Source organism: Heterocephalus glaber, unplaced genomic scaffold, assembly GCF_053883595.1.
Source record: "Heterocephalus glaber isolate CG9 unplaced genomic scaffold, H.glaber_assembly_v1.0 deba00001687, whole genome shotgun sequence".
NCBI lineage: Eukaryota > Metazoa > Chordata > Mammalia > Rodentia > Bathyergidae > Heterocephalus > Heterocephalus glaber.
The window spans coordinates 27,359,775-27,378,303 of NW_028258412.1; the positions used below are offsets into that span (position 1 = coordinate 27,359,775).

Consider the following 18,529-nt stretch of genomic DNA (forward strand, 5'->3'; position numbering starts at 1 on the left):
GCAGCCTTCGGCGGCTTCTTCCTTCTTGGCATGTGGTCTCTTTCTCACCACCCGCCACCTGTCGCTTGGCCCAGGTGTGTCAAGACACGGGGACAGCTGGGCTTGCCAGTGGGGCACCGCCCTGTGCATGGCCTCCGTGCCGCCAGCCCTCTGTCCCATGGCCCCCGCCTGGTGGCTGCAGCCTCCTGGCGGCCGTGTGCCCTGCAGGACAGTGGGCTGTGTGCTCCCAGATGCCTCACCTGCTCCAACCCCACCGTGGGCACAGCCACTGTCCCTTGGCGTTCTGGCCAGGAGGCTTCCTGTCCCCAGCGCTCCCCAGCAACCAGGCCGCCTGTGCAGTGTGAGGTCCAGAGTGACGCCTTCCCGTGGACCCAGCCCTCACTCACGTGAGTCTCCTGCGTGTGCAGAGACCAGATGATGCCGTTTCTCCAGGAGCGGCCTGGGGCAGCTCCACCTGGGCCCACACCTCTGTCAGTCATCCGTGCCCACCAACCCTGCTGAAGGTGGTGCCACCTGCCGTGCTCAGCCCAGACCTCATGGGGCTTTCCGGAAAGGGCTCTGGGCCGCCGTGCAGGCCGCCTGTGCTGTCCTCAGTGGCGTCCCTGGGGAAGATAGGGCGCCCCATTCGCCTAGCCTTCAGGACGCCCTGGCTGTGCCTGCCTGGCAGCTTCCCCTGCAGCCTCTGTCTGAGCTGTACCCACTCCAGGGGAGGAGGGAGGCGGCCTTTCTGCCTTTAGGTCTCACTGCCACCTTTGTCTGAGCGAGCTTCTCTCTGCACTTTCCTCATGGCGTCTTTCCCCTCCCCAGCACTGAGGAGTGAACCCCAGGTGCTCGTCACTGAGCTCTGTCCCCAGCCCTTTTTTAAATTTTGAGGCAGAGTCTTGCTGAGTTCCCCAGGCTGCTCCGAAACTTACAGTACTCCTGCCTCAACCTCCCGAGTTAGTTCTGTGATCACAGGTGTGCGCCGCCACTCCTGGCCTTCCTGTGGAAGGGTTTGCTTTGTCATGTAGGCGGCTGCTTTTCTGACAGCTTCCGGGCGTGGTGTCTCGGAGCGCGGGGATCCATGCACAGCAGCAGCCGTTGCCATCCCCCTGTCTGCTTCTGTGCCTCATGTGCCGTCCGTCCCAGCTCTCCTGCCTGTTTCCCACTGGAAGGACTGAGGCTTAGGGGCCATAGCCAGGGTCACAGGGTGCCATGGAGTATTCGGGGTCCTGGTAGCCAACATGGCAGCAGAAAATGGCCCCACAGTCCCGCTGCCTGGCAGCAACCCTCTGGACCAGACCTCCAAGTGGGCATCCTGGGCCCCATGCTCCCTGTGCCACCGCCTCCGCTGCCCTTTATGGCCCTGCAGGCATGGGGCTTGTTGCCCTCACCTGGCCAGAAGTGGCCTCAGTGGCCTGGGTTCCAGACCGGCTCCCTGCAGGGTGAATAACCCACCTCCCATCTGGAGAGCAGGCCGAAGGCCACCTGCATCCTGTCTCCAGCCCAGTGACAGGTCAGCCCCCCCCCCCCGCCCCCAGAACCTTGGTGCTGGGCGGTTTGCAGGTCAGGCCGGGAGACCCCAGGGCGTCCACTGAGACCTTGGTCACACGCTGAGATGCACCAGGTCCCCATGAGGACGAAGCGCTGTCCCCTGTAGGTGCCACAGAGCTCCCTCGGCAGCATGAGAAGTTGCTTTCATTACAAGCTCATTACCTATGCAGTGGGGCAGCTTGGGCAGGGGGCAGGTGACAGAGCGGAGGAGTTAGAGGCCCCCGGGAGGTTCCTTGCTGGCCAGCAGCAGCCCACGGCAGAGGCCAAGGCTGCCCTGGATGGGCATGCAGCAGGCAGGACCAGCCCAGCAGCTCAAAGGCCAGTGCGCTCAGCTTCTTCCTGCATCCCGCTCCCAGCTGAGCAAGCGAGACTGCCCAGGGGCTCTGCTGCCCGCCAGCCCTGCACCCAGCAACCTCGGGGGACTGAGAGGCATCAGTGGATGCAGCCTCAGGGCTATGTGTGCTTCAGAAGCAGAGGGCAGAGGGCTGCCCTGGGCTGGGGAGGAGACCCAAGGGGGAGTCCTGGGCCAACACAGGTGTGAGGGTGGCAGCACGTAGAGGGCAGTGCACAGGGCCAGCCACGCCCTGCAGCACACCCAGCCCGGAGTGCAGTGGGGCCAGGAGATCCAGCTGTCCCAGGTGGGCGGGACATGCACCGGTGGAGCCTGAGGCCTCCTGTTCCCGAGGGAAGACAAGGCCACATCAGAGGGCTTGGCTGCAGAAGTCAGGGCAGTGCTGGGTTTGTAGTCAGGTCAGCATCCTGGAGCCCTCGATGGTGTAAAGGCACATGGGGAGGAGAAGCCCTCGGGGATGCCCGACCGCGTGCCAGGGAGGTGGCCACATGGTGACTCCCCACCACCCACGTGGGCTTCTGCCAGGCTCCGGTGGGCACCAGCCGCGGCCCCTATGTGACAGACAGGAGCGTGGCCACCTGGGCAGACCTCCAGACAAAGCCCAGCTGTCCTCAGCACCCCAAGGTCACTGGACTGCTACCAAGGTCACTGGCACAGGAAGTCTGGGAAGCAGGAGCCGAGGGAGCTGAGGAGAGGGCAACAACAGGTGACGCCTGCTGGGGACTCAGGCCCCTGAGGTGGGGGGGGGGGGAGCCTCGGCTGCCCTGGTTCTTCCGTGTAAGCTAGAGGCTTCCTGTAAAGCAAACCCAGCCAGACGGGGCCTTTCCAGCTGCGAGGGCCTGTGCTCGGGTGGCCACCCCCTGCACACCCCCATCGGCCTGTGGGGCTCGTGGGCACTGAGGCGGCATGGTGGCCCTGCTGCCACTCGACGGGGCGGGCGCCATGATGGCACTCAGCTGATCTCCTCAATGTCATACGGGGATTGATGCTGTTATTTTATTTCCTCGGCAATGCATAGCTGAAACGGGAATTCAAAGTTTGCAAAGGTGATGCTTGTTTACTTTAATAAAATCAAGATGTTGAGATTTATCTCCTTTTCTCATTATTGTGTGCTTCTGGGGTAAGGACACCTGAAGCTGCTCTGGAAGACACCAAAGAATGCCGCCCACACCCCTGCTTGGGCTTCTAGGGTTCAGGGCTGAGTGGGGCTGAGGCCAGTGTTTGCCCCTGGGGCTTCAAGCTGCTGGAGGTAGGAGAAAAGGCCCTGAACAGCAGCGGAGTGCGGCCGGCCTGGCCGGCCTGGTGTGAAGCCGAGGAAGCCTAGGAGCCCAGGGGAGCTGCGGATCTGGTGCCAAGGCAGGGAGTGTTGGGAAAGGAAAGTCCTGACGGTGGGCCTGGCTCTCCTGGGAGGGCTGGCTGGTCACAGGGCAGTGTCTGTCCACCGGCCGAGATGCGGTTTGGGAGGATGAGTATCCTGCAGGTGGGCAGCGGTGACAGCTGCACAGAGCGTGGCTGGGACCGGGTGGCTTCGTGGTGGGGACCCACGCTGGTGTCCATGGGTTGAGGGTGTGGAAGGACGACTCGGGACACTGAGCTCGGGGCAGCGGACCAGGGCCGAGCAGCATGGGGTCTGGGGCAGGCTCCAAAGCAGGCTGCCATGGGCCGAGCCCCTGTGGCCCTCGGCCACCTGCCCTGGAGCTGTCCCCGGCAGAGCCCTCCCTGGGAGTCATCTGGCAGCGCCTCGGGACAGTTGGAGGTCCCAGCGCCCTGCAGGCCACAGCCCCACAGGCAGTGTCACAGCCACAGCCGGCCCCGAGTCTCCCCCTACAGGACATGGCTAGTGACGCAGTCCAGGCCACCCAGGCCCGGGACCACGGCCAGCCCGCCGTACGCCACACGCACGCACGCACAGCCCCAGCTCCGCTCATCCAGGCAGCTCTGGGTGGCGCCTGGGCCATTTCTGGTTTCTTCTTCTTTTTTTGTGATACTAGGATTGGGCCTTCACACTGAGCTACATCCCCCGCCCCTTTTATATTTTATTTTTTTCTTTGTTGCCTATTTTTAAATACATATTTTTATTAATGCCAATTAATTTTACAAAACACTAGGATTTTCTGGTTTTCAGATGTTTAATGTTAGTAAATGTGTGCAGTGGGTGATAATTACATTCATCATGGGGAGCCGGTACATGGACACATCACATCTTAATTTTTTATTTTGTCTAAGTCACTAAATTTCGTTTGCCTTAATTTTCGATACTCCTGCCTCAGCCTCCCAGAGTCCTGGGATTACAGGTGTGCCCCATGCCTGGTGTTACTTGCTGAATTTTAGCAGCTGCCTCCGGGCCTTTCAGGGGACCCACCGCAGGCCCTAAAGTAGGTGCCCACACCCATGCCCTCTCCGCGCGAGGCCGCATCTCCGAGTTTGCGGTCGAGGGCCCCACGTCCCCCATGCAGCCACAGTCCCCGGCGCCAGCTGAGAAGCTGGGCCCAGCCACCCCTGGACAGCGATGCTTTCCTGCGTGGCCCTTCCCCGCCAGCTGGGCCAGGCCACTGCAGGCGATGCCCTCGTCACAGCGAAGGCTCCGCAGCCCTGCGGCCCGCTCAGCTCCCAAGCCCGTCCCCCTCCCCAACCTGCTGCGCCTGCCGCTCCTGCCGCCTTGGGGCCCAGGCAGGAGGCGACTCTGCAGACCCTGAACCGCTGGACCCCGGCGGGGACCCCCCAATCTGTCCCGAGGTCACGAGGGTCTGACCCAGTCCGGGCACCTGCGGCTGTGACCGCACGGGGCGACATCGCTCTGGGCCTGTTTCTTTTTTTGCAATTGGGATTTGCGGTTTCCACGTCATGAGGCTGTGGGACAGGAAGGAAACCGTGGAAGGCGCCGAGCACGCACCAGGTACGCGCGAGCCCGCGACACGCGTGGGCTGCGCGTCCCTTTCCGGTCGCCGGGACGCACGGGGCCACGTGCTCGGCCCCTCCCACGCTCGCCCACCCCCTCCACGCGGCTCTGAACGGGACCTCGGGGGCCGGAGTGGAGTGGGGGTTCAGGGGTCCAGGGTCTGCTCCCCGAGGGCGGCCGAAGCCCCTGGGCCCCCGACCCCCGCACGTTTGCCTGGGCTCTCCGGGACCCCACGGTGCGCACCCACCTTCCGCGCCACAGACCTGGACCTGCTCGAACTGGTGGGCGGGACGCGGGCCCTTTAAGGCGCCCAGCGGACCAGCGGGTATTTTGCAAATATTAGCATGATCCCGCCCCCGGTAGGCGGGGGCCGTGCGGCAGGTCCGGCCATGCGGAGCGCCGAGAGGGAGCAGGCCGCAGGCGTGCGGGCCCTTTAAAGCGACGGGCGGGGCGGGCGGTCATTAGCATTCGTTTGCATGGCCCCGCCCCGGAGGGTGGGCGCCGCGCGGCTCAGTCGGGCGGGCGCTGCGGAGCTGGTCCTGCGGAGCTGGTCCTGCGGCCGCAGCCGGCGGGATGGTACGCGGAGCAGCTTGGGGCCCCGGCCCGCCGCCCCGCTGCCCGGCCCCGTGCCCGCCGCTGCCGCTGCTGCTGCTGCTGTTCGCGCTGCCCGCCCACGGGACCTACGCTGCGCCCGCGCCCCGCGCCGAAGAGCTCAGCTTGGGGATGGTGAGTGCGCTGGGGGAAACTGAGGCCGGGCGTCGTGGGGCCCGTGCGAGGCCGGGTGCGACTCCTAGCGCGGGCGCGCAGGCCGGGCGGACGGGCGGTGGTGGGGCGGCTCGGGGACCCGAGGGGCCCGGCGGACGCGCAGTCTCCTAGCTGGTCCGGAGGGCGCGCGGGCATCGCTCGGAGCGGAGCCCGGGCCTCCTGGCGAGCGCCCCGCGGTGTCGAGCTCGGGACGCGAGAGCCGGCGGCACCGTGGCCCCGGCTTCAGGACCGTCCCGGGTCGGAGGGCCGATCCGCCACCCGGGCCACCAGCGGAGCGCGGGCACCGTGCCGCCCAGGGCCCGCAACTGCGCCCCACCCTCGGCGTCGGGCCGCACGGGCGGAGGGCACCCCGGCTGCGGCGCGATGGGTCAGCGCCGGGGGAAGTTGCTCCCGCCGGCCGCAGCCTGGGCCAGCGCCCCTCCGCCCGGTCTGCGGCCCTGGGGGGGGGGGGCGCGGGCGAGGACCAGGATCCCGTAGCAGCCCCAGCGGGCGCACAGCCAGCCCGGGACCCCGCGCAGATCCGCCGCCTGCTGCTCCCAGCGCGGTAGGGGCGCCCTCTGGCGGCCCTCGGGGAACGAGGGGCCGGAGCGGTGGGCGGGACCTGGGGGCTCCCGGGCCTCCAGACTCCCGCGGGCCGCCGGGGCCGAGGTCTGAGCGCCGGGAAGAAAAGGGAGCCTTTGTGCCTGAGCCTCCTGGCACCCGGGAGGGGCCTCCGCCCGGGGTCCTCTCCCAACACAGAGCGGGGATTGAGGCCCGGGACACGGGGCGCACGCGCGAGCCTCCTGGTGTCCCCGCCGGAGCCCTGAGCCCGGGACAGTGTGGGGTCGGCCGGGTTCCTCGGCTCTGCCGCCCGCACCCTGCTCTTGTGAGGCGCGGTCGGCCTTGGAGCGCACCCGGCCATCTGGCCCTGCCTGCTCCAGGATGGCGCCCCCTGGGACCTGTCCCACCCTGAGGGGCTCTGCGCAGGCCGCCCCTCCGGAGTGCAGCCCCGCGTGGCCACTCGGACCCAGAGCCTGTGGTCTGCCAGCCTTCTCTTCACCGCCAGCCCAGCGGCAGCGTCCTCGGTTATCCATCCCCAAACACCCCAACCTCCGGCTCACTTAGATAGCAGACCGGAGGTCCTAGCAGGAAGGAGTTGTTCCACACAGGAATACGCTGGGAAGCGTGCAGGGCGGTGGGGAGCCTCGAGGCGACCCCAGCGACCAAGCCCGGGTCCCCACATGGCTGTCTCCACCTGGACGCCTGCGGAGCCTGCGCTGAGGCAAGGCTGGCGAGGGGAACAGACTGGGGTCGTGGGAGCTGGCGCGTCCCCTCCTGCCCCCTGCACCCCCGGCGTCTGTCCTCGACCGCCCCCCCACACACAGCCCTGCCCCGAGGACTCGGCCACACGTCCTGGGCACAACTCCTGAGAACTGGGGACAGTGGCAGGCACTGTGGGGAGGAGTGGCTCTCTGTGTCCTTGTGCCGGCCCCTGCCTGGCCACCCATGTGGCTTGCGAAGTGGACGGGCCCACAGCCCTGAGCACCACACCACCCGTGCCAGGCCCGGCCTTGGCCTCTGTGTGGTGGCCCCGGAGAACTGGCTGCCATTGTGCACTGGGTGGGCGGCCCTCACAGGGCTGGGCAGGTGCAGGCAGGTGTCCTGGGCTCCCATGGGTGCGGAGATGCTGGTGGCTCTGCTCGGTGATGCTGACGCTCGAGCCTGGCCCAGGTAGGATGGGCCAGTGCAGCAGGCAAACAGCTCACTCAGAGCCCAGTGTGTCCCTGGGTGCCCTGACTCGGACCCCCGCCCCACCTCCCCGCAGCTGCACAGTCGAGCAGAGGAGCCAGCTGTGCTCCTCACTGGCTGTGTGGCTGTACCCTGGCCTCCCTGTGCCTCGGTTTCCTCCTCTGGAGATGGGGTAGCAGCAGCACCCACAGCCCTATATGGAGCGCCTACTGTGTGCCCAGCTCAGCAGGGACCCCAGCACCCCTGTGTCCCAAGGCTGGGGCAGTGGTAGCAGATTCCAAGTGGGAAGGGCTGGGGGCTGTCGCCCCAGACAGACAGCAGGACAGGGTCGGCCTGGTGGCCCCAGCACCCTGCCTGGCGGGCACATGGGCACACAAGAACAGGCAGGGGGCACTCTGGGGATGCTGGGAAAGGAGTCACCCAACAAGGCAGAGTGGGCGCCCTCTCCCTGGGGAGTAGCTCCGTGAGCAGGGCGGTGGCGGCTGGCCATGCGTCAGGGCTGTGTAAGTGTCCGTGCCGGGTGTGGGGTGCAGGGCCACCCATCCTGGCCTGCGGTGGCCTCTGGGCTCAGTTTCCTCGTCTGCAGTGGGGGCGATCCTCCTGCCCCTCACAGCAGGGCAGGCATCAGCTCAGCGGGGCAGGGGCCGGGACCAGGAGGCCACGGGACAAGTCGGCACAGCTGCGGCTCAGGCCGCGCTCGCTGTAAATTTGCTGAAATCGCAGAAGGAGCTGAGACCGCATCTCACTGCGATAGAGCTGTGTCAGGGTGACAGACGGGCCCTTGAGCCCGGAGCCTGGGGGCTGTGGCATGAAGACATTCGCCTGTGCCAGCAAGCGGGGATCCCCTGCCTTGGGCCCGGTGACCCTGTGGCCCTGCCGTGTGGCCTGCTGCAGGCCACGGGCACGCAGGCAGCACCGCCACCGCAGGGTGGCTCCACACACTCCCGGGCTTTCTGGGAGGTTCACCTCGCACCGCGCACAGCCCGCCTCCTGCAGCCTCTGTTGCCCTGGAGACAGCGGTCTGTCTCCGTGGCGACAGCAGGGAGGACTAGCGGCCAGCGAGCGGGCGGGACAGCCTTCCTGGACTCCAGGTGCTGGGCTGGCCAGGCAGCGGGTAGCTCTCGGGGCCCTTTCGGGCTCCGTCTGGTCCCTGCCTGGCCTGTGTGGCCTGCGCTGGGGAGGGGACGGAGACGGGCCCCATCTGCGCATCCACTCACACTGGCGGCTGCCGGTGCTCCCGGCCCTGGGCTGGTCCGCAGTCAGTCCTGGAGGACAGGGCCACCCATGAGGGCGCGCTGTGGGCGCGGGACGGCCAGGCTTCAGGGCCACCACAGCTCCCAGGGTCAGGCTGAGCGGGAGCCCTTGGGCCTGACGCAGACCTGGCCCTCTGCGCCCCTCACCTGGAGTCGCGGTTCTGCTGAGGCCTGGCCTGCGGGCTGTGGAGATGAGCGTGCCTGCCACTTCATGTCTGGAAGGAAACTGCAGGCTCAGACTTTAGCACGGCGGTGACACTGTAGGAAAGTGCGCGGAGCCCCACACCCTCGTGTCACGTGGCTTCTGCCCGTGGCTGCCCCACGCCCACGCTGTGGCCCCTTGCCATCAGCCACAGTGCCGGGGGTAAGCTGGGCCACACACCAGGGTCCTGCCGGTCCAGAGGGGACGAGGGAGGGCGCTCAGCACCCCAAACCGCTGAACCCACCCACCGCTGCCTGGGGGTCCCCAGCCCCGCCAGCAAGGAGCCACAGCCTGGGATTTCACAAGGGCCTGCAGCGCCCTCTGGTGGTGCAAGGCCAACGCTGGGGCAGATGCCAACCGTCTGGCAGCTCAGGGTCTGTTCACTGAGCGTTCCAAGTTCCAAGCTCAACCTGAGCAATCAAGTGAGACCCTGTCGGTTTCAAATAAACAGTTAAAAAGGCCCAGCTGGTGTGGTGGTGCACACCTATAATCTCAGCATTCAAAAGGCTGAGGCAGGAGGATCACCATGAGTTTGAGGCCAGCCTGGGCTACACAGTGAGTTCAAGGCCAATCTGAGCTACATAGTGAGAGTCTGTCTCAAAAACACCCCCAAAATGAAAATAAAATAGGCCCTGGGTTCAGTCCCCAGTACTAAAAAAATAAAAAAAAAATTTAAAAGGTTGTTGTTTGGGCCAGGGATTTAGCTCGGTGGTTCCAGCGCCTGCTTCGAAAGCACAAGGACCTGAGTTCGATTCCCGTATAAACAAAAGGGTTTTTTTTCTTCTTTAAGATAGGGTCTCACTGACCTGCTAAATTGCCCAGGCTGGGCTTGAACTTGCAATCCTTTTGCCCCGGCCTCCCGGACTGCTGGCACTCCATGGGTGCTCCACCACATTAGGCAGATTCACTTCTTAAATGTTCCCTGGGCGGTCTACTGCCCCAGGAGGACCGAGGTGGGGCAGTGCTGCTCTGAGCAGTTGTTCAGATTGTGCACTGCACAAGCCCACCCCCGCCTGCTCGGTGCCTGGCAGATTAAAGGCCTGTGAGGGGGCTTAGGAAGGGGCCTGCTGGGGCCAGGGCAGGGTGTGGGCTCCTCCCCCAGGGGCTACACCCTGGCCCCCTCTCTGCCCCAGGAGTGGCTGAGCAGGTTCGGCTACCTGCCTGCTGCCGACCCTGCCACTGGGCAGCTGCAGACGCAGGAGGAGCTGTCCAAAGCCATCTCCGCCATGCAGCAGTTTGGTGGCCTGGAGGCCACGGGTGTCCTGGGTGAGTCACATGCCCCCACCCCAATGGCTCGGGGCCACCAGTGTGAGCCTCACCCAGCCCAGGGGGGACCAAGCTCAGGGCCGGAGCCAAGCCAGCCGCCTGCCATCCCCTGCAGACCCGGCTACCCTGGCCCTCATGCGGACGCCACGCTGCTCTCTCCCGGACCTGCCCCCCGTGGCCCGGTCACGCAGGAGGCGCCAGGCCCAGGCCCCGACCAAGTGGAGCAAGCGGAACCTGTCCTGGAGGTGGGTGAGCGGAGCTGGGTCCCTGCTCAACCCGCATTGTCCTGGGGCCTGGAGTCCAGGCCTGCGTGTGGCCAGGGCTGGTCCGGGGTCCCCACTCGCTCCCGTCCTGGCTGCAGGTGACAGGACAGGCCCCTCCTGTCCCCAGGGTGTGACCAGGCCGGGTGGCCAAGCCTGGTGCCCAGCACCCCACTGAGCCCGAACCTCCCCAGGGTGCGCACGTTCCCCCGGGACTCGCCCCTGGGCCGGGACACGGTGCGGGCGCTCATGTACTACGCGCTCAAGGTGTGGAGCGACATCGCGCCCCTCAACTTCCACGAGGTGGCGGGCAGCACGGCCGACCTCCAGATCGATTTCTCCCGGGCTGAGCACAACGACCGCTACCCCTTCGACGGCCCTGGCGGCACCGTAGCCCACGCCTTCTTCCCTGGCGACCGCCACGCCGCGGGGGATGCCCACTTTGACGATGATGAGGCCTGGACCTTCCGCTCCGCGGGTACGTGTGGGGGGCACGGAGTTGGGGGGCGCCTCGGCTGACGTCCCGCCGGGAGGCCGAGACGCAGCGGGGGCTGGGACCTGAGTCGCCTTCGCTGGGCAGGGCCCGCCGGGGTGTGCTGAGCCCCAGGGACCTGGTCCAGCTGGCCGACCTCACCCAGGCCCCCTGCGGGCCTCAACCGTTGGCGCCAGGCCGGACACCCGGAGCTTTGCATGTGGGGGATGGGGGGGGGGGCTGCAAAACTCGAAGCGCCACCTGGTGGTCTTGTGCGGAAAAGGCAGCCTGGCGTGGAGGCCAGGCTCTACATCTGATGCCAGCACTCCGGGAAACAGGCAGGAGAGTCACAAGTCTGAGCATTGCGACTTAGCAAGACTCAGTTCCAAAGGGCTAGAGATGTAGCTCAGTGCAAGGCCCCTGGCTCAGTCCCAGTACCAAAACCGCCCACAAGACCCAAGAAGGTGCCCCCACCATGCAGCTGCAGGAGCCCGTGACTCACCCTGGTGGCCCTGGGCAAGACCCAGCAGCCCACAGGGTCCTGTCAGGCCCAGCCCTGCGCTGGCAAGGGGCATGGCCCTGTGGCTCACGTGTCCCTGTCCCCAGATGCACACGGGATGGACCTGTTCGCAGTGGCCGTCCATGAGTTTGGCCACGCCATCGGGTTAGGCCACGTGGCTGCCACCGGCTCCATCATGCAGCCCTACTACCAGGGCCCCGTGGGTGACCCGCTGCGCTACGGACTCCCCTACGAGGACCGAGTGCGTGTGTGGCAGCTGTACGGTGAGTGTCCCCAGCCGACACGGCCACCAGGGGGAGCAGCAGAGCCGCCTGGGTGGGCACACAGCTCCCTGGTCCTCGGCTGGGGAAGCCCCGCGGGCCCTCATCCTCACAGGTCCTGGGAGCAGCGGCGAAGTGGCCAGGCCTGTGGGAACAAGGCTCCCCACATTCAGGGGAGGACAGAGCACCTGGAGCTTAGGAGAATACAAAGCCGTGATTCCTGCCAGCCGTGTTGGCACATACCTGTAACCCTAGCCCTCGGGAGGCTGAGGCAGGATTGCTGGGAGCCCAAGGCCAGCCTGGTCTATAGTGAGATCCTGCCTCAAAAACCGAAAAAAGCCAAGATTCCAGGACCCTCCCTGCTGGGACACCCAGGACTGAGGCCAACGGTCCCGCCTTCCCTGGCCTCAGTGTGCCAGGCTGCCCACCCCAGCCTGCCTGGGCTCCTCTGTGTCTCCCGACATCTGCTTGCTGCTTTGATGGTCAAATCTACCTCAGCACACACCGTGTCCAGGCCCTGGTGGCCAGCACGGTCACCAGCTGCACAGACAGCTCCTGTCCGGCCAGAACCTGGGTCACGGCCATCCCAGTGCCTGCTGCAGCCTGTGCAGCCCGAGCCCAGCATGGCCTGCGCGTGTTCCAGGCATACACACACACACACCATCCCCATGCCTGGGGGCTACCGACTGCCTGCTCTGCGCCTGTGCCTGGGGCGGTGAGTGTGGTGCCCATCTGCACCGCCTGCCCTTGGGCCTTGTCTGTCCAGGCCGAGCTCTTGAGTCTGGGGCCCCGCCCTGCTGTTCAGGACCCCGAGGCCCTGGCCGGCCCCAAGGTCTGGACAGACCCCCGCTGCCCACAGCCTGGATGCACAGGGCCACATCAGCGCAGCCTCCCCGTTTCCCAGGTGTGCGGGACTCCGTGTCCCCCACGGCACAGCCGGACACCCCCGAGCCCGAGGAGCCTCCCCCGCTGCCCGAGCCCCCTGACAATCGCTCCAGCACCGCGTAAGCCTTGCCCCTCGGCCCCGGCACCTCTTCCCCAGACCTGCGCCCGCGTCTGGCAGGCCATGCTGCCTCTTTAGGTCCCTGCCAGTGGGCCTTTGTTGTCATCCCAGACTTTTCTGAATTTAGGCGGGGCTGGAACCCAGGCCCCAACATGTGGGGCCGGCGCCCACCCTGGCGCTGCTCTGGCTAGCAGGTCCGGGACCAGCACTGGGTTTCCTACTTGTGCTACCAGCGGCCGGGGGCAGAGCCTGGCATAGCCAGCCGACTTCCCCCAGGGACACGGTGCTGCCGAATCCCAGGCTGGGGCCCAGCCCTGCTCCCGAGTCGGGCACCGCCGCCCTGCACTGTGTCCTGCAGGCCCCAGAGGGACGTGCCCCACAGATGCAGCGCCCACTTCGATGCGGTGGCCCAGATCCGAGGTGAAGCCTTCTTCTTCAAAGGTCAGCCGCGGGGACACGGGGGAGGGGAAGCCTGGCCGCTGGCCCGGCCGCCCAGCCCCTCTCTCCCCAGGCAGGTACTTCTGGCGGCTGACGCGGGATCGGCACCTGGTGTCACTGCAGCCGGCGCAAATGCACCGCTTCTGGCGGGGGTTGCCACGGCACCTGGACGGCGTGGACGCCGTGTACGAGCGCACCAGTGACCACAAGATCGTCTTCTTCCGAGGTGGGCGGGCGCCACGTCCCTGCTCTATGTGCCCAGGCCGAGCAGGCCACGTCCTGCCTCCTGCAGGGGCCGTCGGCATCAGGAGAGTCAGGGATGGGGAAGACACGTCCATGAGGCCCCCTATGAAGATGTGGGGCAGAGCCCAGGCCTGGGCACAGCCTGTGCCAGGACCCAGGCAGCAATGGGCAGGGCACGGCAGGGTGCAGCCTCTATCAGGCCCACTCTGTGCCCATCCCTAGGCGGGCCCCAGAGCCTGGTCCCTGGGCTTGCACCAGCTCTACCTCGGATCCAGCTCTGGGTTCAGGGTGAAGGTAGAACAGCGGCACCAGGCAGCTGGAGGAAAGCCAGGCCCTGCTCACTTCACAGCCAGGCCAGGGCCACATCAGCGCAGGCGCCCGGTGGACTCCGTGCCACCCGGGTCTCAACGTGGCCCAGGCCACCTGCTCCCCAGTGAGGAACCTGTGGTCCCATTTCCAGGGCAGCCGCCTTCCCAGGATGCCCCATCTGCGGAGGTGGGGCCGCCCCCTGTGCTCCCGCCCCCCACAGGACCCACCCACAGCACAGGCTTCGCGTCCAGCACCTGCCTGGTGACCCCTGCCGAGTGCTTTCAGTGCCGCACGGGCCTTGGGTGCCCCTGGCGAGAGCAGCCGTCACGGTTCCGACAGCTGTGCTGGAACACCGTGGGCCTGGGCTCCTGATCATGTTCTCTTCCCTGAGCACTGCTGTGCCCCCTGCCTTTCCCACCCACTGTATCTGGAGACTCTCCCATGTCCCTACACAGAACCTCTGCTGGCCATGGTGCGCACACCTGTGATCTCAGCACTCGGGAGGCTGAGGCAGGAGAATCACTGCGAGTTCAAGGCCAGCCTGAACTACACAGTGAGACCCTGTCTCCAAAAAACCAAAAAAAGAACCTCCTCATCAAAACTGTTTTGGACCCAGGGGTGGTGGAGTGTGCCTGTGACCCTAGCACTCTGGCAGACTGAGGCAGGAGGGTCACAAGTTTGAACCCAGCCTGAGCAACCTAGGGAGACCCTGTCTCAGAATAAAAATAAAGCAGGCTCCAGGAATGTATCTCAGTGCAGAGACCCTGGGTTCAGTCCCCTGCACTGCAGAACAAGCACTGCATTGGAAACAGAAAACCCGGATGTGGTGAAGAGCAGCGGGTGCCCGCGTCCCTCTCCTGGGCAGGGCAGCTGCGAAGCACCGCCCTCTGCTGTCAGACCTGGGTGCACCCTCCCGGCCACGGCACCATGCCAGCCGCCTCATCCCACAGGCTCACCCCCCACAGCCCAGCCCCGTGGGGCACAGGAGCATAACTCGCGCGTGCAGGGTGGCTGGGCCCCTCCAGGCTGCTGCTGGACAGGGCGGACAGGGACTCCTGGGTCCTCTGCAAAGCCCAGGGTGGTGCCTGGGCCTGTGGATGCTGCGTCTCACTGCAGCAGCTCCCTGGAGAGAGGCAGGCCCTGTGCGCCTCCTGGCCCCCCCCCGCACCGTGCCCGGCCCAGCTTCTGCTGGCTCGGTTTCCTTACCGTCCGAAGGGCCTTGGGCTGCCACTGCCTCCCTCGGGGACCTGGCAGCTCTGACTGCTGCATAGAGTTGTTGGCATTTTACCTTATTTTACTTTATGGTTTGCAGTTCTGGGGATCAAACCCAGGGCCATGCTGGGCAAGTGCCACCCCTGAACCTCAGCCCCTTCTGCTTCATTTTCAGTGTGTTAAAAGATAGGTAATGAATTTAACATTGTAACCTTTTCTGTTATCCTTGCTGTTTCCCAGTAGAGGTAGAACCCTGGGCCTCGCCCATGCCAGTAAACGCTCTGCCACCAGCTGCACCCAGCCTTTTTTTTTTTTTTTTGGTACGGGGGATCGAACTTAGGACCTCGCCTTTGCAAGCCAGGCACCGGAACCACTGAGCTAAATCCCCGGCCCCCACCCTTTATTTTTTTAATGTGAGATGGTCTCTTAAATTGCCCAGACCGGCTTCCAACTGGCAATCCTCCTGCCTCAGCCTCCTGAGTAACTGGGATGACAGTCCTGCGCCACTACACCTGGTCCTTTTAACCACTTAAGTGTGCAGTTCAGGACACATTCAGTGCCATGCAGCTGTCCCCGCCACCCATCCGTGGATCCTCCCTGCTGGATCCCAGCCCATGAAACCCAGGCTCCCTGGCCCCCATCCTGCTTTCTGTTGGGCGGCCTGAGGCCCTGGGCTGCCTGTGCTCTGAGCTCAGCCTTGTGTGGGGCCAGGAGTCCCCTCCCCTCCTCTACACCTGGTCTGAGCTCTGCAGACCTCAGCCCGGCAGTAGCTTCCTGTCCACAGCGCAGGCTCGCTGGCGTCCACTGTGCTTCCTGCTGACCAAGGTGTGCCGAGCCTTGTCCACCCTCTGCCGTCCAGAGGGCCTGTTGGGTTTTCAGTCTTGGTTTCATGAGGCAGGGTCCCACTGTGTAGCCCAGGCGGCCTCAAACTCCCTGCCACCCTCCTCCCTCAGCCTCTCTGGTGTGGGGTGACAGGACGTCTTCTTAGAGACACCCAAGGTTTTGTCCACAGAGGGCCTTGAAATTTTGTCCGGTGCACGTCCTGGGAGGTGTGGAGACCACGTGGGCAGCAGGGTTCAGCCCGGGAAGCTCCCAGTCCTGCGCTGTCGCCCTTCCTGGGTCCCCTTGTGCCCTAAGTGGCATCTGGAGCGGAGCTTGGGTCCGAGGCAGCCAGCCGCCCAGAGCTGTGGTGTGAGGCGCTCAGTGCACACCAGGGAGGACTCGACTGCCACGGCCACCCCTGCCCAGGACGGCGCAGGGGTGTTCAGGCCAGGGCCGAGCCTGACTGCCCTCTCTGTCTCTGTTTCTGCGCGCTTTGGTGCTCTCGCCCCCAGGAGACCGATACTGGGTGTTCAAGGACAACAACGTCGAGGAAGGGTACCCTCGGCCCATCTCCGACTTCAGCCTCCCGCCAGGCGGCGTGGACGCAGCCTTCGCCTGGGCCCACAATGACCGGACTTACTTCTTCAAGGACCAGCTGTACTGGCGCTACGACGACCACACGCGGAGCATGGACCCCGGCTACCCTGCCCAGGGCCCCCTGTGGAGGGGGGTCCCCAGCAGGCTGGACGACGCCATGCGCTGGTCCGATGGTGAGCGCGGGCTGGGGGTGCGTCCTCCGCGCCAGGCTGGGGTCCCAGTGAGCCCCGGACGCCCCCTCCGGCGTGGCCCAGGCCTGCGTCTGAGCCGTGGCCCTTGCCCCGTGCCTGTCGCCCTGGCCACCGCGCTCAGCCGCCCTCCTCCGTCCGGCAGGGGCCTCCTACTTCTTCCGCGGCCAGGAGTACTGGAAGGTGCTGGACGGCGAGCTGGAGGCGGCAGCTGGGTACCCACAGTCCACTGCGCGGGACTGGCTGGTGTGCGGGGAGCCCCGGGCCGGCGTGAGCGTGGGCGGGGCACAGGGCGGGCCCCAGGGCCGCACGCAGGACGGGCCGGCCGTGTGCTCCTGCTCGGCTGCCGCACGCACACTGCCCCTGCTCCTGCCACCCCTGCTGCCTGGCGCGCTGGGCGCTCTGGCACGGGCCCCGTGAGACCGTGTGCGGACCGCAGCCAGTGGCCACCTGCAGGATCCCCGTGCGGGTCTGTGCACCCCGCTTCCGCCTGGAGCCTCCCGGACCCCGACTCGGCCTGGCCTCCCTGTCCCTCCTGGCTCCTGGTCCTCCCGGCCAGGGTCATAGCGAGGTGCACAAGAGGAGCAGCCAGGAGCTCGGCTCCCCCACTGCACACAGAAGGCTCACACCCTGCCAGGGTGGCCACAGATCGAACTCTGCCCGGGAAACCCAGCCAGGTCCTCGCTCCGCGGTGCTGGGGCCCCTGTGAGACCCCTGCTCTCCAGGCCACCCAGGCACCTGGCGAGGACCCTCGGGCCTGGACTCATGGACAGACCCACCTGGCCGTGGAGGGGCTCCCGAGCCCTGCACCAGGAGTGGGGTTGGGGAGGAAGGAGAGGGGCTGGCAAGACAGGGTGCTGCGTCTGGGGCAGGCGGGGACACCTGGGGGTGTGGGGTGCACTCCCAGCCTCGCCTGGCCTGGGGACCAGGGGCTCAGGAACCCAGGCTGCCCCTGGTGGCAGAGAGCCAAGGAGAGAGCCACAGTGCAGTGACCTCGGGGACAGTCAGCCGGGGAGAGGCAGGACCGTGCAAAGGTCCTGTGGTGGGTGGGCTGGGCCAGGTAACACAAGGGTCTGCTCACACCTCTTCGTGGGGAGGAGGGCTCCGACACATGCCAGATCCCCACACCTCACTCACGGCGCGGGGGCTGCAGCCCCTCCTGCCCAGCGTGTCCCCATCTGTCCCCGTGGCACCACAGCAGACACCCCCTGCCCCACATCCAAGCTGCAGGACAGTTGCCCTCTGCGGGGACACAGAGCCCGCGTCCTTGATCACAGGACTAAAGTGGCTCCCTGCAGGCAGTCCACTGTGGTCCTAAAGCCCAAGCCCTAATAAAGTTTCCTACGCGCAGCGCTGGGCCCTCAGCTCATTCCTGCGGCAACCCCAGCGCGTGGGTGCAGAGGGGAGCAGCGGGCAGGCAGCACTCGAGGTCCCTGACTGCGACACCCGCAGAGCCGCGTGGGCCAGAGCCCTGCTGCAACCACCCTGGACACAGCGGTGCTGGCCTCGCCCTGCCCGGGCCGCCCCAAAGGCCACAGGAAATGTGGTGGCAGTCAGGGCCCCTCCCAGCCACGTCCTCCCGCGGCAGCCAGCCCAGGTGATGCCCAGCCTCCTGGTCTGCCCCCACGTCCCTCCCGCCCCGCCACCTTGGCGCCTGTGAAGGTCAGGCAGGTGGCCGCAGCCTCTGACCAGGGCCTGGAGCCCCTGCTCGCTCGGGCTCTGCCATGGAGGGGGACTGTCACCAGGCTTCCCCACAGGCCTGGCACTGGGTGACCCAGCCTGGGGACAAGCGTGCATCCCTTGTGTGGGGCTGGAAGCCCCAGGGGCAAGGGCTCCTCCCCAGCATGACCCCTGTGTTACAGGGGAGAACAAGGCTGCAGCACAGGGCAGATGCCCCAGGGTCGGCCCACACCAGCCAGGGCTCAGGCTCAGGAGAGGCCGCCCGCTCCTGGGCCCATAGGCCCCACTTAGGCTCTGTCCACTTTGAGGGCCCAGCCGGTGGCCTCAGGCTGCACTTGCCCGGGGCTCGGACTCAGCCCAGCCCGCACGCACAGGTCTCTCCTGGGGCTTGGCATGGCCGCAGACCACTGCAGGCCCAGGTGGCCGCTGAGGGGACCCAGGGCCTTGGTCAGGGCAGCAGAGGAGCGGGAGCTGGAACGTCCAGTGAGTGGGACACAGGCCCAGCCTGAGGCTGTGGCCCCACATCG

The 18,529-nt window shown here is 66.2% G+C and overlaps 1 protein-coding gene across 1 annotated transcript; it reads left to right on the plus strand.

Moving 5' to 3' along the window:
• Positions 1 to 5,296: 5,296 nt before the first annotated feature.
• On the plus strand, positions 5,297 to 17,672 carry Mmp17 (matrix metallopeptidase 17). Its single transcript, XM_021257695.2, has 10 exons — positions 5,297 to 5,510; positions 9,866 to 9,998; positions 10,114 to 10,243; positions 10,453 to 10,736; positions 11,337 to 11,513; positions 12,415 to 12,514; positions 12,872 to 12,954; positions 13,025 to 13,177; positions 16,050 to 16,307; positions 16,468 to 17,672. Exons 1-10 carry the CDS (start codon positions 5,358 to 5,360, stop codon positions 16,740 to 16,742), a joined length of 1,746 nt encoding a protein of 581 aa, XP_021113354.2. The 5' UTR covers positions 5,297 to 5,357; the 3' UTR covers positions 16,743 to 17,672.
• The last annotated feature ends 857 nt before the right edge of the window (positions 17,673 to 18,529 follow it).